This window comes from Haemorhous mexicanus, chromosome 5 (genome assembly GCF_027477595.1).
Source record: "Haemorhous mexicanus isolate bHaeMex1 chromosome 5, bHaeMex1.pri, whole genome shotgun sequence".
Taxonomy (NCBI): Eukaryota; Metazoa; Chordata; class Aves; order Passeriformes; family Fringillidae; genus Haemorhous; species Haemorhous mexicanus.
This window is the reverse complement of record NC_082345.1, coordinates 64334302-64350777: the sequence shown is the minus strand read 5'-3', so window position 1 is coordinate 64350777 and position 16476 is coordinate 64334302. Positions and strand designations below refer to the sequence as shown.

The following is a 16476-nucleotide window of genomic DNA, read 5'->3' as shown; positions in this document are numbered from 1 at the left end:
CAGTTTAAGACTCCTGAATGGCTGGGATGTTCAACTTTTAATCTCAGATAAAAAGTGAGGAAAGAGATAGCTTGGTGCTCACTTGTTAAGATCCACATTTGAAGACCTCCTCCTGTCCATACTTGGCCTTTTTATGTAAACATCAAATATATAAATATCAGTGTATTTATTGTTGATGATTTTCTACAACATTTCATTATATAAAGAGTATGGTAGTTCATGCTCAAGTAGCACTTGCCAATAATCAGGATCTAGAAAAACAACCTGGGTTCATGTATTTTTTCATGCAATGGTGTGAGGAAAACCAGGGCTCACAGAATAATATAACACCATTGTGTGCTGTACCTGCAAGAAGACTGACTACTCACAGCTACTCTGTTTTGGGGTAATCTCAGCAAGAGATTTCACTAATGAGTAACCGAGTTAAGGGAGTGTGAATTCCTCTGTCTGGCACCACTTTTAACTAGAGAAATAGTCAGACATCAATTTCTCAAGTCCAAGGCCTGAAGATTGAAACCAAGTGCCTGCAGCACTGTGTGCAGGCAGCCTGAAGCAGTAGGGCAGGCACAGGAGGTTTAGAAAGCCTCCCCAACACCTCAGCACAGCCTGTATCTGTGTAACAGCAAAGGAAAACAAAGTAACCTGGGGTAACAGATATTTCCACGGGTTCCTGTGTATATCGTATATATCTTATGTATTTATATCATGAATAACATTAGTGCAAAATAGCCATGAGCAATGTCACCAAACCATTGCTCCAATTTGGATTTAATGCCCTGCACTCACTATGTCCTTACTCACTTTCAAGAATGGCTTATTTTCTGAAGTAGCATTATGATAACTTCCATCACTGAATGCTAGGTTTAATTAGTTGATATGGGTTGGGGAGATATAATTCCCCTTCTGTTTATCTGCTTATTTAGCTGGTTGAACTTCACACTTGAAGATTTAGAGCTAACCAGCCAGCAAGAGTTAGACATGTGGGAGCCAGTAGGGTTTTGCCAATTGATCTCCAGTTTCCTGTCCTTTCTCCAGGGTAAAGTTTGCTCATCAAAGATAATTATATTTTCTTTCTTTTTTTTAAATCTTTCTTTAAGTATTTTAATTTTGTCCAGTTTTGCATTTTGAAAGAGGTAAGTGATCTGTTTCCCCAGTACTTTCCAAGAAATTAGGAATCTTTCACTTCTAGACAGATATTGACCTGTATGTCTTTCATCTTCATAATGATAGTTTGGTTTCACTGGCTTGTGCTCTTCTTTTAGATTCCTAAGGGAAGGTAAAGCCTATACATATTTTCCTGGTAATTTCCTCTGTCATAAGGAGCTTGAATTGAGCTTAGTTCTTCTTTCCTATTTAGACATGGGGGTCATATTCAGGTGTGTTTCTAGAGACCTTTGAATTTACAATTCCATAAAGCAATTATATACTGTATATGTGTTTATAGCTACTGGAGGTAGTTTCTTTAGGGCTGTCAGAAGTAGTACTGTGCTATTCATGTGACTTACAGGCTAATTTACCCAAAGGGCAATTATTTGCAGAGGATACATTTATCTTGGTGTAAGAAGTACCTGAAGGTACCCAAGGTAAATTCTTAAGCTATTTCAATGGCAACTCAGGTATTTCCATATGCCACTGTATTGCATAGAATGTACACACTTATAGTTTTGAATGAACCAGCCCTACTTACTGCTGAAATTCTGACAGAAACACATCTTGAGTTTGTAAAATAATTAGGTCCTCAACAACTAAAAGCGACCAATATCTATAATCCATTTGTTCTTAATTATGAGCCTAAGAAGGTCAGATCACCTGGGATATGCAGCATGATAGTTATTCAGCATATTCACCAGGAGCACACTGAAACATCTATAGTTCACACATACTTGGTGTGACAAAAGCCTGATGCAGTTAATCATCAGAACAGAGAGTAAAGCCTACCTGCTGACCCAAACACCTTCTGAAACCAAGGAACTAAAGACAAATGATAGTCACAGGATTTGCAGGGCAAGCCCACTGTAAACCTGCCATCATCTTTGATAAAGCTCTGCTGATACAAAAATAGAAGTCAGCGGTATTTAATTACAGATGAGTTTGTTTCCAAGAGGCATTTTTTGTGTAATAACCATTGTTGGGTTATATGTGAGAACACACTGTTCTGGAGGCTTTACCGCCCTTGTCCTCAGGAGGGGTTATAGGAATAGCTAAGTACTCATTTCCTGGGATAAACATTTGTGTTTTGTTTAATTTAGCCTCTTCAAAGAAATTTGCTAATGCAATTTGATTAGTAGCCAACTTCTTCAAGAAATAAAAAAGCTGATCCTCAAGCCCTCTTTAGCACAGCCTATCATATCTTCAAGTTTGATGTACGTGTAAGACTGCTAAAGACAGTCTTGAAAAAAGTGTGAACTGAGGTGTCTTTCATGCATAGACAATAGGCTGTTGTAGGCTTTCCTGTAAATGGCCTGGAAGAGTTGAAAGCCTTATCCTGTGCTTGGTTCTATAATGCCACTTTAGTGGGTTTTTTGAACACTAGATGCCTGAATACGTGCTGTAGTAATTTTCTCTTTGGTTTTGATTTGTTTTGATTTTCCTTTGGTTTTGATTTTGGTTTTTTAAATCTTCCATTGGAGCTGTAAATTCTGCTCCTAGTTACAGTTATTTCCTTCTCCCTGGGCAGACAGTTATTTTCATGTATTCTCAGAAGATACATCATTAAGATCATTCACTACATCACTGATCATACACAGTCTGTCCCTTCTTTGCTAAGCACTACCTTCATGTATTTTATGTATTTTGATGAATCTGATAATTGTGTCTTTACAAACTCACAGATTCCACCTTTAGCAAATAATTTCCAGTAGCTCAGCACATTCTGTGAGAGGCACTCCACGTGCTTCAGAGGTAATGCTGGGCCTAATCTTACCTGAGAAAGGTCACATCTTGCCATGAGCAACAAACTAAGTAAATTTAACCAAGTCATTTTATAAACAGCACAACACACACCTTTCATTTCAAAAGGCAGCAAACAGATTTACTAATTTTACACAACACATCCTCAACAGAAATCACTGGCTTTGGTCTCATTGTGGAAGTGACAGTTTTTGCAAAACTTCATTTTTATTCTCTGTATATTTTTATTCCAGATGATGGAACGATGGGAGAATCAAGGCAGCCCTCAGACAAGTGTGTCTGCTCCAGCTATGCCACAGAATATTCCCTATCCACCCACTCTTCACAGGAGTTCATTTCCTGATTCAACAGAGGCCTTTGATCCACGAAAACCTGACCCGTATGAGCTGTATGAGAAATCAAGAGCTATTTATGAAAGTAGGCGTAAGTGAAAGCTCTCTTGACCCTGCTGGCCATTAAGTATTTAAAATTTTGCCTTTGAATGTGTCACTGTTGACGTGATTTTCTGGAATTATCTTTTGTAATTTAAAGAAATTAGATTTCTTTCCAGTAAATAGAGGCCATTGTAAATGTTTCAAAAATTGTACACTTACATATTTTCTTAGGTCTTACCTAAATTCTCATATTTGACTTTCATAGGTGTTTTTTTCTTATATTTTTGATCTTCCCATTTTGACTGTTAAGTCCTTGGTGAAGCACAGGATACATCCCACCACATTTTACTGTGGGTTTTTTTATTTCATAGTCAATCAATAGGAAGATGTGAATTTATCAGTGAAAAAAAGAGTTTCACCTACTTCCACTTCAAAGTGACATTTTTTAAAGAATTTCCAATTCATTTGAAAAAAAAATTTTTTTTACTTTTTTTTTATAAAAATGTCTTTGACAAGTTTTCATATTTTCCTTGGTAGTTAGAAAGTAATCCATAGCATAAAGTACTATTTGAAGACCTATCCAAAACAGTACTGAGCCATTGAGATGCTCATTTTGATTTAATTTCTCATGTTTTTGGAAATATAGCCCATGTTTTTGACAGCAAGAATAAAAGGGCTTAGACTTATTTACTCTTTTTGTAAAGAACATTTTAGCTAAAAATATTGTTCTAAATTGTCTGCAGCCTTTGCACTTACTAAGATAAATTCTTAAAAATAGCTTTTTTTACTGCCATTACTTGCATATGCCGCTTTTTAATTCGTTTTGTAAGATATTTGAGCCTATAGACCAAAATATGCTATAAATTGCACATAAAATATTGGAGCTGATTCAGACCAGCCCATTAATATTAGTTGGGCCCAGAGACCTGGAATGTTCAGCATGCAAAGGGATAGTCTGAAGGAAATGCATTATTGTCCCCAACACTGGGTTCGTACCATTCTTACTTGCCTTGCCTAATACTTTAGTTACAGCATCAGCATCACCTCTTTGGCTTTGGCATTCCCAGTCCCCACAAGAATGGATATGCTGGAGAAACACCACAGTTCATTTCACATCAACTCCAAGTAAACCCTGATCTAGTCTCAAAGCTGCATGTCATATTCCTCAGTTCTTTGCCACTGTGGCCAGTGCCACCATCTTCTGCCACATTGATCCTATTAGTGGGACACTTTTCAGTATAGATTGTCACCCTAAAACTCACTTTCCATAATACAGAATATTTTTTTTTTTCTTTGAGGGAGACAGTTGTTGATGTTTATTTGACTCTATGTACTTAAATAAATTGCTGGCTTTTCTGAAGAATACCAGGTATTTTACTCACCCTAAATATGGATTCCAGATCTCACTTAGGCCCCTGTAAAAAAAGTATTTAATCTTCAGTTATAAACTGTTAGGCATCAAAACTAAACTTTCCAGTACATTTACAAACACATGTTGGCTGATATTCACAAGACAATGTACAAAAAAAGATACTATAATTTTTGAAACTTTACAACTCATTGAAGTATGGATCAGGATACTGTGTGGAGTAGGCCAAATAGGTTTGAAAGAAGGAGGACTTGTTTTGAGCAAAGATTGGAAATAAGTTTCAGATATCTCCCCTCTTTCACTTTCTCTTGTGCATTAAGGGCTAGACTAAGATATAAGTAAAAACATTTGCTTGAACTAAAATGTTATTCCCCAAAGTGATAGAATTGAGTATATGACAAATTAAAAGGAAATTAATCCATTCCATAGTTAGGAATTGTTTTATGTAGCTCAGCATCTCTACTGAAAAAACTCTCGGCTTTGTATAGAGCTCTGACAAACAGAAAACCCTTTGCAAATAGTCATATCCCATATCATAGCTTTTAGAAATGATGAAGTTTAACAAAAATCTTTCCATTCAATAGGCAGAACCATCTTCTGTGGTTAAAGTCATCAGGCCAAGAATGCCAAATTCCTACACTGAAACAAATATCTCTGTGAGACAATTAAGGAAATATTATAAATGCCATATGGATATATGACAAATGTATTTATATGGCATTTTCTTTCATCCTGATCCCCAATCTATGTTTGATCCATGTGTGCCCTTCATAAAACTGTGGGAATACAGATCTGATGTCAACTACAAAGATTCACTTACCCCCCAGAAGATTATATACTACATTACAAGATATATTACACCATGCAATATTCATGGGTGCTTTCTTAAGTTTTCTGAGCACTTCTTGGACCAACATGAACTCTTATTTTTACTTCTATGATCTACTGTGTTAAGGAGTATATGCTTTGCAATAGGAAGAGCATCTAACATGTGGGTTGGAGTTATGCTGAAGCTTGTGTTTTAATGGTATAATTGCATTTGGGTTCTGTCCAAAAGGCAACTGGAAACTGTATGTGAGATGTTTTCATCACCAGCTGCCTAGAAAATCAAATAATTAAAAATAGTGAAGCTGCTAGGCCCAAACAAGAAAGTGAGAGATGAAAAGCAAGACTGCAGTAACTTTATCCTAGATTTCGATCGGTGTCCCATCTTCCAGCTAATCTTGGAAACTTAAATTTCTTATCTTCTTTCTCCACTATCCCCTCAACATTTTCTCAAGACTTGATTCCACCAGTTTCCAACCAGATCTTGTCTGCATTCATTCATATCCTTCATTTATAAATAGCTACCTCCAAAGATCTCTATTCTCCCTGACGTTTTTGTTTCATGAATGCCATAAGCACACATTTTAGCAAATTTAATTTGTCAAGCCTTAGCACCACGTAGTTGTCCTGTTTCCTGAAGATGGAAACAACAGGAAGGAAATCCATTTTTGAGTCAAGTAATTGTCATCTAATTTGGGTATATAGGAGGGAGAGTTTCAACATAACACTGTTTCCTACCATATGGCAGTGTCAGGTTGGTTATCTTTGAGAACATACCCTAAAAGTGCACAGGAAAAGTTCAACTTCTTGTTTTTTTTAAGTACTTTTATCTCAAAGCAAGTTTGCCTTATCTTCTGCCATGAGCTTCTTTTCATCTTCTAAAAATAGGGCAGAGAAGTGAACAATCATAACCTGGAAAATTCAAAAAGAAAGAGATAGTGCAAAATTTTTGTTTGTCTCATTGGGAGACTCTTTACTAAACAGTTCATTGTTGTACTTCTATGGCTCTGAATTTCTACAGGGCCTTTTATCATAGGGTTTCCCCACAGTCAGCACTCACCAGGGCCTCATAAAAGCCTCCAGCTTCCCAATCAGAGAGGGAGTGAAGTAAATTATGAAAAACAGGGTAGTTCTGTGAGGAGCACAAGGAACATGACTAGAGGCAGAGCAAGAGCTAGACCAGTGCAACACATTGCTGTTGCACTGGTCTAGCTCATCCCTACCTAATGATAGCAAGAACAGGGTTGCAAGCAGGAAGTCTCAATGGAAAAGTATGATTTTCATTCTATGGAAATGTTTTTCCACCAAAGGAACATGAAGAACCTGCAAGACCTTGTGTGATGGGGAGATTTCAGTTTGTAATGGTCACATGCGAATTGCAAAGCACTACCACTTCTGCATGGGAAATAGTTTCACAGAGGCAATCAAATGATGCATTAGTACAAAAACAGAGTGCAACTCTATTTTGGAAGTCATAGTACCTTTGAAAATTGTCTGCCATGAGTTAGCTATTACCTGTCAGGTCTTCCCTCTTAGCTGTCACCAGCCTCTGCTGTCACATACCACCTATGCTCAAAGCTCCAAGTAGATAAAAAAGGAGCGTAAGGGGTTTCCAAACACTAAGGAGGAGTACCACATCATCTCAAACAGCTACTTATAAGCAAAAGATGGAAAATTGGTTTATGCTTTCTTTCTTTACTTTGTCTCTCTGTTTTAGGGGGTTTTTATTGCTTTTTTGTTTTGGGTTTTGCTTTATTTTTTTACTCTCTTCCCCCATCTCTTCTTATTTCTTCTGCATGCTGAAGAATACCTACCTAACCTTCTGCTGTGATGTAATTTTCTCAACTGGATGCTTTTTCATATTTTCTGTTCTTCTATTAATTCAAAGCAAAACCTTTATCTCCTTTCTCCTTACAAAAACTGTTAGATTGTAAGTGACAGAGTGACTCTCCTGATAACCAGTTTAGGTACAGAAGGTAGAAAATGGAACATCAGATCAGGAATTTTCTATTAATGAAAAAATTATTACTTCATATGTGCCAGATTATAACAGCTGTAACTGGATCCCTTGAGTTATCATTAGGAGACCTCACTCATCTGAGTTGTAACTTTTGATTTTATAAACTCTCCTTATCATGCCTTATATTTTGTATTGAGCTCTGTTTATTGTAGATGCACAGTTTGTAAAAAACTTCTTTCAGACATTAGTCAAACAGGAGTCACAAAGGTGTTAGGAATCATAATGCCATAATATTTCTCTAGTTACAATAGAAATTTGAGGTTATATTCCTCTAAAGAAAGAGGAAAAAATAAAACATTTTTAACACTGATTGGGTTACATTTGTCCTTCAGTTAGTGTGGTAGCCAAGGCTGATGATATGACACAGAAATGCCAGTAGGAAGAAAGAGATAAGCCAGTGATAAGCTCTCATTAAAAGTGAAATCTGAACAATTACAGTTCCACCTTTAGCTGGAAGGACAAAGGTTACTTTCTTCAAAATCTCCCATTTATTTTCTCCTCTAACCACAGTATTTTGAATTTCTTAAGTCCTTTTCAAATCTATCAGCTATTTTATGCAATGCATTATTTTTTTACTGCCAGAGATTTAAAAAAATTGGAAAATAACCAAAAAGTAAAGTTCACCAACACCTGTGAAATATGTAAATAGCAAATGTATTTGCATAATTAGCCTCCACATAATAAGGTATATTCTTTGGCAGACTTATAAATACCTTTCTGTAAGGGTCACAGAACTCATATTCACAGGCTACATTTCCTCCAGAGCATCACTCCAGGTTTTCAGCACAGATATGCATTAAGTTAGGAAAGATTTGTCAGACAGCATTATACTGATCCATAATGTGTAACTACAAAAACACCAGTCTTGGAGAAAAATACTAATGCAATCCTAAATTTGATACTCATGGAATATGAAAAAAAAATTAGGTCTAGCACTGAGTGCATGACCACCTGAGGGGTTTCATGGCATAGTCTATAGCTAAGCAGAATTTTCCTGCCAGTGCTTGTTGGCTGAAGAGCTACAGTTAAAATTAAACATTGAAAATATTGAAAATTGAAGGAAATTTTTCACATAAATGGTACTACCACTTTTTTCAGATAATATTTTCCTGACAAAAGAAAATATGCCTCTAACATTTTTTCCCTTTTTGCTCATTTTCAGTCTAAAAAGAAGTCACATTTTGGTTATGGTGCTTTAGCATATATGTATACACATCTGTGCACTGGTGCATACAAATGCAGAACTATGATGGGACTAAATACACAGGATTATGAAGCATTGTATAAAGGGGGTTTTGAGTGGGTGAAGGATTTGGGACTGTAAGCTAGAAAATCAGGTTCTAGTTTCAAACCTTCCTTGCACTCAGTTTACCATATCCTTCAATATTTCTATTCACCATTTAGTGTCAGTAAGTCATACCTGCCTTCATTTAGTAAATAAAAGTATTGGGAAATTGCTAAGGTCTATTATCATCAAACTACTCCTTGACCTAGAGTATGAACAGCTGAGGTACAGGAAGGGAACTTCTCAAAGCAATGTCCAAACAGTCCATGTTGGTGTTTTCCTTGCATCTATTGCTGTCCTAAGTAACAGCATGGAGATGGTCTAAGAATTTATATTATTAAATTAATATAACCCTGTTTAATAAGAGATGAAATACAGTAAAAGGAGAGGAAATTTAGCAGATTAATGTCAAATGGTTTTGTATTGTTCATCACTGCAGAAAGAATTATTCACCATGACAAAATGGATTTGTTGCTTATAAGAACTGACAGTGAAACCAAAAGCACTTTCAAATGGAATTATGAGTGTATAATCATCTCAGTAGCATGGATGTAAAATGATTTTGATTGCTGGATTGCAAAGTAGGTCTCTAATGACCTCTGCTAATATGAAGTGTCAGTTTTACAGCTGATGGCAGTGTTAAAGATGCAGTATTTCTTTCTCTTTAGCAATTTACATGTTACTAAAAAGTATACAAGTAGATTTTGATCTGCAAAGTGGCAGCATGTACTTAAGAGTCAAAATAAAAATTTAAGAGAACTGACTTGTAGGCTTAGGGGAGTTGGCCGCAGGTGCATGAGACGAGTGGGTGCTGCATTGCCTATGAGCTGTGGCAAACTGCTGCTTTCACAGCTTTGGAAGGGACATTGCAGCATAATCACACTCATTCTTCTCACTTGTGAAACTCCTGTTTACCTGAAGCATGGCTAGTACTGAGATGCTAAAATACAGATGTTCCCTTGTGCTAGTTTTGTTCCATGTGTTTAGCAATCAACCAAGACTGATCCAGAAAGCAGCAGAATATGGAAAACAAATACTATCAAATATTGTCCCTACCTTTCATCAGCATAACTCTTCCTCCAGAGAATACCAGTGGCTCCACTGGTGTAAATAAAAATACCCTTGTGCCATGCTGTGGGTGAATTGTGCTCCTGTGGCTGTATCTTGGCAGCAAAGAATCCTGCTATTTTCACCATTGATTTCATATAAATCAGGATTATGTCCCAGGTCTTGTTTATTGCTTGGCTGTTTTCACAAATATTTTACAGCTTTCAGTTTAAAATGAATGAGTGAAAATGAAATAAATCTATTAGAGTATTTTATTTTAGACTAAACCAGAAGGCGGCTATGCAAGATTTTTGCTGTTCTCCCTTCTAATAGCAAAATTAATCTTGGCTTTGCATTAATCTGATATGCAAAGAATTATAGAATGATTGCCATAGAATGGTTTGGGTTGGAAGGGATCTACTTTCAACCCCCAAATCTTGATGTACGGCAAGACTTCTCAAAATGCACAGCTGCATCCCCATACCCCAGAGCACAGGGAGTCATCACCATGGTGGAGATTTATTTTAATATAGTTATATACAAACAACAGTTCAGAAGATTTCTTAGTTTTACTTTCCGGATTCTTTTTTCTAGGACAGGTTAGCTGAACTTAAAAAATTAAATCAGTGAATTTAACAAGTATTTTATTATACTTTCAAGCTCCATATTGTAAGTAATTCATTCCTATTTCACAAGACTACAACTACCCCTGGCAATGCAGCTGCAGATGTTTAACCAAAAAGGCATCACAGGGAGAATACAGAAATTTTATGTCATCATTTTTAAAACTTTCAGCACTTTGAATGCCTCTTCATGGTGGCAGTATTGGGTAGATTTGTCTCTATGTCCTGACCTCTCCAAAATTTCATTCTTCTACCTCGTTTCCTATGAGGTAGAGGCAGGATATCTAACATACTAAAAAGAATCTATTAAAAGTTTAGAAAAATGTCAGGATTCATTTAATAATAAATAAATGGAAAGTTTCAAATTGCCTCATGTTAAGTTAGTTTCCTATAAACCTAATTGAGAGATTTCTATAAAACAAAGCTCACTAGATTCTCTCAGTATTCTGGTAAAATTACCAGCTCAATTTATCCTTAGCAGATAGAAGGCACCAGGATGTGCACAAATGGCATGTATTCTGTTCTGCTGAGGACCAGGCCCAGCAGTCCTTTCTCTTCTGTTTGAAGCTGCTTTTCTGTAGGGTCTCTGAGAACAGAATTAGGTGAGTTTTGAAAAAAACTACTTATCTCTGCATTTGACAGATGGAGACAGTGCTAATTCAGTCCCTTCCTCTATGGTAAAGGTTCTTTGAAGTTTTCTACTATTTGCTAACAGTTTGCTTGTAACATGAGCACAGCTATTTAGAGGATATATTTTGTTTTCCAAAGTGTCAGTGACATTATCACGATTATGTGTTCTGCACAGAGACCCATACTGCTGACAGCAGATTCTTCCTAATATGAACATTGCTTTGCTATGGTTACCAAAACCACAAATCTGCACCTGGGTTTATCTTTCTGGTGATCAGACATTTAAAAGCTTTAGGGCTTGGTTCAGCATCTTCAGCATAGCATAGTTCCAATTTTCATGTATGTGAATTCCTAAACTACAGTGAAAACACACACGAGGTGCTGAATGGTTGGTTACAAGAGGATAACTAGCACTGTGAGAATCTACATGAAGTTCTGCAAGGCAAAGGAACAAAAACAATGTCAGACTTCATGAGATTAGCTTTGAAGGAAACCATTGACAGGCACTTTTGCTTGACCACAAATAACAGTTCCCAAAAAAGGACACCGCTAACTTACTTAAAATATATAGCTGTCTCTCTTAACAGAGCAAGTTGTTCCCTAATTGGTCACAGTTTGAGAATGATGGTGATTCTTTCACCTTGCTGCTTGAGACCAGTTCTGGGTGATATTAGAGTGACTGCAAGCAGAAATGGAAACAGAATGAACCAATCTTAGAGCAGCTCCGAAGAGCAATTCTAGCTGAGTGACCAAAAGAGCTTGTGTACCTTCAAACCTAAAAGCTTAGTGAGACTATCAAGATGAAATTGCTTTCTCTACATTAAAATCATTTTGTCTCTTTTAAGAGTTCCATTAAAATCTTGAAAGGCTGTGAGTAAAAAAAAACCATTTCTCCAGGTTTACAGTAGAGCAGCATCAGTTTCAAAGGTTTTGGTTTTCAGGAGCTGTGCTGGTGCAATATTTTACATTTTGATAGCACATCTCACTGGAAGGATCCCAAATCACTGTACAAAATCTGAAGTGCTTGAAGGAATTGTCTCCTTTAACCACCAAAGCAAAGACATGCAGCCACCTATCAAATCAGATGGCATAGCCCACATGACACAGCTCAACAGAGACAGTAAACACAAACGCAACAGGAACACCAAATCCAAACTAATGTTCCCATTCAGTGGACTTGGATTTGGACAGGTCAAGGCTGTTATCTAAACATCCTTACCAAAGATATTTAAGACATGTCTATTCCTGCGAGCTGTCTTTTGGAAAACATCTTTGCCCTGCAACAACCAGTTCAGTATGATCTCAAGAGAGCTCTGAATCACTCAGCTGCTGCCACTGCAGCCCATGCTGCCTTTAGGAGGCAGTCCACCAGAAGGCAGGTGGCTTTAGTCTAAACTCTTTCAGAGTGGTACACAGCTTCCCACAGGGGAAATGCTGTATTGTGTCTCTCACCACACCCTTCTGTCTTAGGAAGAGGGTACATACTCATAGGTTGCTTCACTCTCCTACAAATGCTGTTGTGAAAGACCATGAAACATGGTGGAGCATGAAACATGCATGGTATGATATTCTGGCTTAGAGTCACCTAAATGGGATACCTGGTTTGCCCTTTTGTTGTGTGTAGGCCAATAGAAATCACCTCTGGCTTGGAATGTTTTGCAAATCATTCAGGGTGCTGCCAAAATAATAAAACAAAATTCTTGTTCAGAACATTTCCAAATTAGCAAAGGAAGCATGACTGAATTCAACTATGAACTCATCCAGCTTCCTCTAATGCAAGCAAAATAGTTTTATATGAAAACAAGACAGTTAGTTAGTTGCTGCACTTCATATAGTGAAATACAAATACCTTGAAACTACCTGCATAAAAGGTACGTTAAAGGGATTTACCTGCATTTCCCTTCATCTACAATCTGTTGTTCTTATTGGCAATATACATCCCTCTGGAAAAATCTTCCTTGTCTTGATGATAAAAGACATTTTGCAATGGAGTTGTATAAAAGCAGGATTAAAGACATCTGAGGTCAAGTTATCCAAACACACCCATTAAATTTCCCCTTTTCTTGCTGTACTTGAATACTCATAAATAGTGTCACTATTTTTTAACAGTTTTCACCAAACTAAAAATTTCATCTTCATCAGAACCTACATTGTGTTAAAGAAACATTAATTACCACCTCACCATCTTTTTGACTTTGCACAGAAATGGCCAGGGAGGTCTTAATCTAGCAGGAATATGTACATGTACCACATGGAAAGTAAAGAAGGAGGGGAGGAGAATATAAAAACTCAAGAAAAAAATCTAAAATGCATTTTAGTAATTCAAAACACAGCAGAGAAATTGATGCTGCATCTTTAAATAACTTGAGAAATGTATTTCACCTTTAATTCCCCATTTTCCTATTCAGAACAAGTGCTGCCCAGGACTGGTTTTCGAGCGGATTCCTCTGGCAAGTATTCTTCAGCCTTTGTTTTCTGTAAACTAGTTGTCCTTCATTTTATGTTTTAGCTATTCTTCTTTTTTTAATCATTTCTCAAGACTATGGACAGTCTTGACTGCCCAGTCACCATTTTATTGTGTATGATCTTTGTGGGGTTGTAGAATGCTTTTGCCAAATCTTTTTATAATAGATTTGAATTTTGAGCAAGGAAAGGTATTTCTTTTTCCTCAGCCAGTTTTTGTTTATGTTTTATGGTGTTTCATGTGTAGTTTCATATATTAGTGTTCACTCTTCAGCATAAAAGTGTATCTCTATAGCTCATGCCCAAATCTAAGCCAAATAATTTTTTTATATCTGAATTTAATTCTGTCTTAATTCTATCACCAATTCCTTGTTTTCCTACTTATATCTTGTTCTGTAAAAATATAAAAGAAAAAGCTTTCAAAATCAAGAGATTTTGGGGGTGTTTGAGTCAACAGTGATCTTGTAAAATAGCAATGGACTTTTTTTAAAAACAGCAATATTTCATTTCCCAGTGTTATCATGCTAACTGAACAGTTAAAACATGCATCCCATTCAAAAAAAAAAAAGGCTGTTTTGACAATCCCATCAAAGTTTTTCTAGTCCTATACAAGCTGGACAGATATCCTAAATTAAATATAACATTGGACTGGTTTTGCATAAAACAGTAGGGTTCATACATTGAATTACTCTGTCAGCACACCAGTTCTTTTTTCTTTTCTTTGATGATTTTCATACTGAATTTTTTATTTGCCAGCTTTCCTCTCTATAAATATCAAGAGGGAATATGTATGCTTTTTTAAAAAGCTACTTACATTGCAGAGGAGCAGATCCATGACTGTTTTCAAGCTTTTCACATCTTTCAAGAGCATCTGAAACTCAGATGAAGTTATTGTAGTTCTGTGTCAATCCCAATTCACAATTTATAGTTATTTGTGTGAAACAAAAATCTTCACCATCTTCAGCAAAGGAGTCCAAATTAGTTTTTCTTTGCAGTAGGTAGCTGAATACACCCAGAAAGACTGTAAAATTATTACAGCAAAGCACTTCATCTTTCCTTTAATTGCAATATAGAAGAGATTTTAAAAAAAAAATTTATATCAACATTTACAGGATCATCCTGAATACCAGGTTCATCACTGTAAAATCGCATAGCACTTGTTCACCTTGTCTCACACAAAAAATCAATTAAGCATTTTCAGCTGTATATTTTCTCAACATTTAAGAAACAACTGCATGCATGCATCTCGTTGTGTTGTCCACCCAGAGATTCAGATGAATGCAGTGCAGAAAGGTAGCTGGGAGCTGCTAATAACATCTTCACCTGTGAGATCTCACTATTGTTCAGTAACAATCTGTTCTGGTACCATTACATTTAAAGCAAATCCCCCATCATTCAGGAACCAGAAAGAATTTCCCAACACTCTTTACTGTCCTCACTGTGCAGTGATGACCAGATCACAGCTTGTCCAATACCATTCTCAAATTCATGGGGGAGCCAGCTGGTTTTATAGCCTAGCAAAGTGAATTGGTGTGATTTTTTTTCTTCCAGGCCAAATGAACTGTTTAGAAAGTTTTCCTTCACACAAAAAGAAGAAACAAAGTGGTATATCAATAAAAAAAAAGAGATTTAAGTTACTAGCAGACAAAGTTAAAGTTGTTTTTCTAATATAGATGTGTAGAGAGGCAAGGAAGGAGAGGGAGCATTGTCATTCTGGCACAGGGCACCCATATTACATGAGCAAAAATACTGACTTTAAGGTGAAACTCTCCTTTCAGTAAAACTGGTAAGAGACAGGTCATTGAGGTGCATTAAGCTGACTGGAAGGATAAGCAAACTGGAAAAGACAGTGTTAATTCAGTACTGGCTTGTCTGCAAGCATATTTGTTACTTCTTACTTGGCATGAACCACAAGGTGCTAATCTAGGTTAGCAAGAGAAAACAAAAAGACACATTTTCCATAATGAAGTTATATTAACCAACAGTTTGTAGTATATTGCAAGGCACAGGAGTGTCATTTTCTGTAGGTACAGGTAATTTTCTCTGTATGATCAACTGAAAATCTGCTCCAGTAAGAAAACACAAAATTTAGTCTATCTAAAAATCCTTTGTGAGGAACAAAAAGTACCAGAATCCTGGAGAAGCAAACACTAGAGGAATATCAGGTGAAATGTAATCATTTAAATGGGTAAGAATACTTATCAATGTATATTCAGGAATATTGAAACTGCTGCCACATAATCATAGGGGCTTTTAGTAAATCTATCAAACATGAGCTCCTGTGAAAAAGTACAAAGTAGTGAACAATTTACCTGTCTTTCAAAAACAAGAAAAAAGGATCTTAGTAGCAGCAAGGGCTAGAATGTGTTTTTGATGGAAGACTAACTGCTGATGTGGAGATAAACTGAGAGCTGTGCAAAGGGAGTTTAGCAAAAGTTGGTTGGTTGAACTAACCTGGTAACTGATTTTTTTTATACCAAACAAGTTATATGTGCTTAATTAATCTATACTTGCCATTTTACAAAATGCCAGTTATAATTGTAACACTTCCATGTTAGCCTGGAAAAGACAGTGCTCAGCATGAAATGTAAAGATAAATGGCTAGAAAAAAGCTAAGCAATTCTACTAGAAGAATCTGGACTGAAAGATTAATGTTATTGGAGAACCTTTCAATAAGTCTTCTGTCTTATTCCATGAATCACTCAAGCACATAAACCAAGGGTAAAAGTCAGGTCCACTTTCAGAGATGTAAGTTCAGGAATCTATGGTGTAGCTGTCTCCAGAGCAGTGGAAAGGTGATCAGTGCAGTGATATCATACCCAACATGAAAGCTGAAACAGCACACAGGGTTGTGTACCAGTCACTGGAGATACTGTGATATTATGATATTACTGCAAGGTGGGTGACCTAGTGACAAAGGCCACAAACAA

At 36.5% G+C, this 16476-nt stretch overlaps 1 protein-coding gene across 3 annotated transcripts in view; it reads left to right on the top strand.

Moving 5' to 3' along the window:
- Nucleotides 1-16476, top strand: part of MAGI2 (membrane associated guanylate kinase, WW and PDZ domain containing 2) — a 697971-nt gene that overhangs the window by 609216 nt on the left and 72279 nt on the right. For 2 of the 3 annotated variants that reach the window (XM_059847429.1, XM_059847431.1), the window contains exon 12: nt 3144-3333. In XM_059847429.1, coding sequence (XP_059703412.1) covers nt 3144-3333 — 190 coding nt within the window. The remainder of the gene's footprint in view (nt 1-3143; nt 3334-16476) is intronic. The other variant, XM_059847430.1, reaches the window with a different exon arrangement.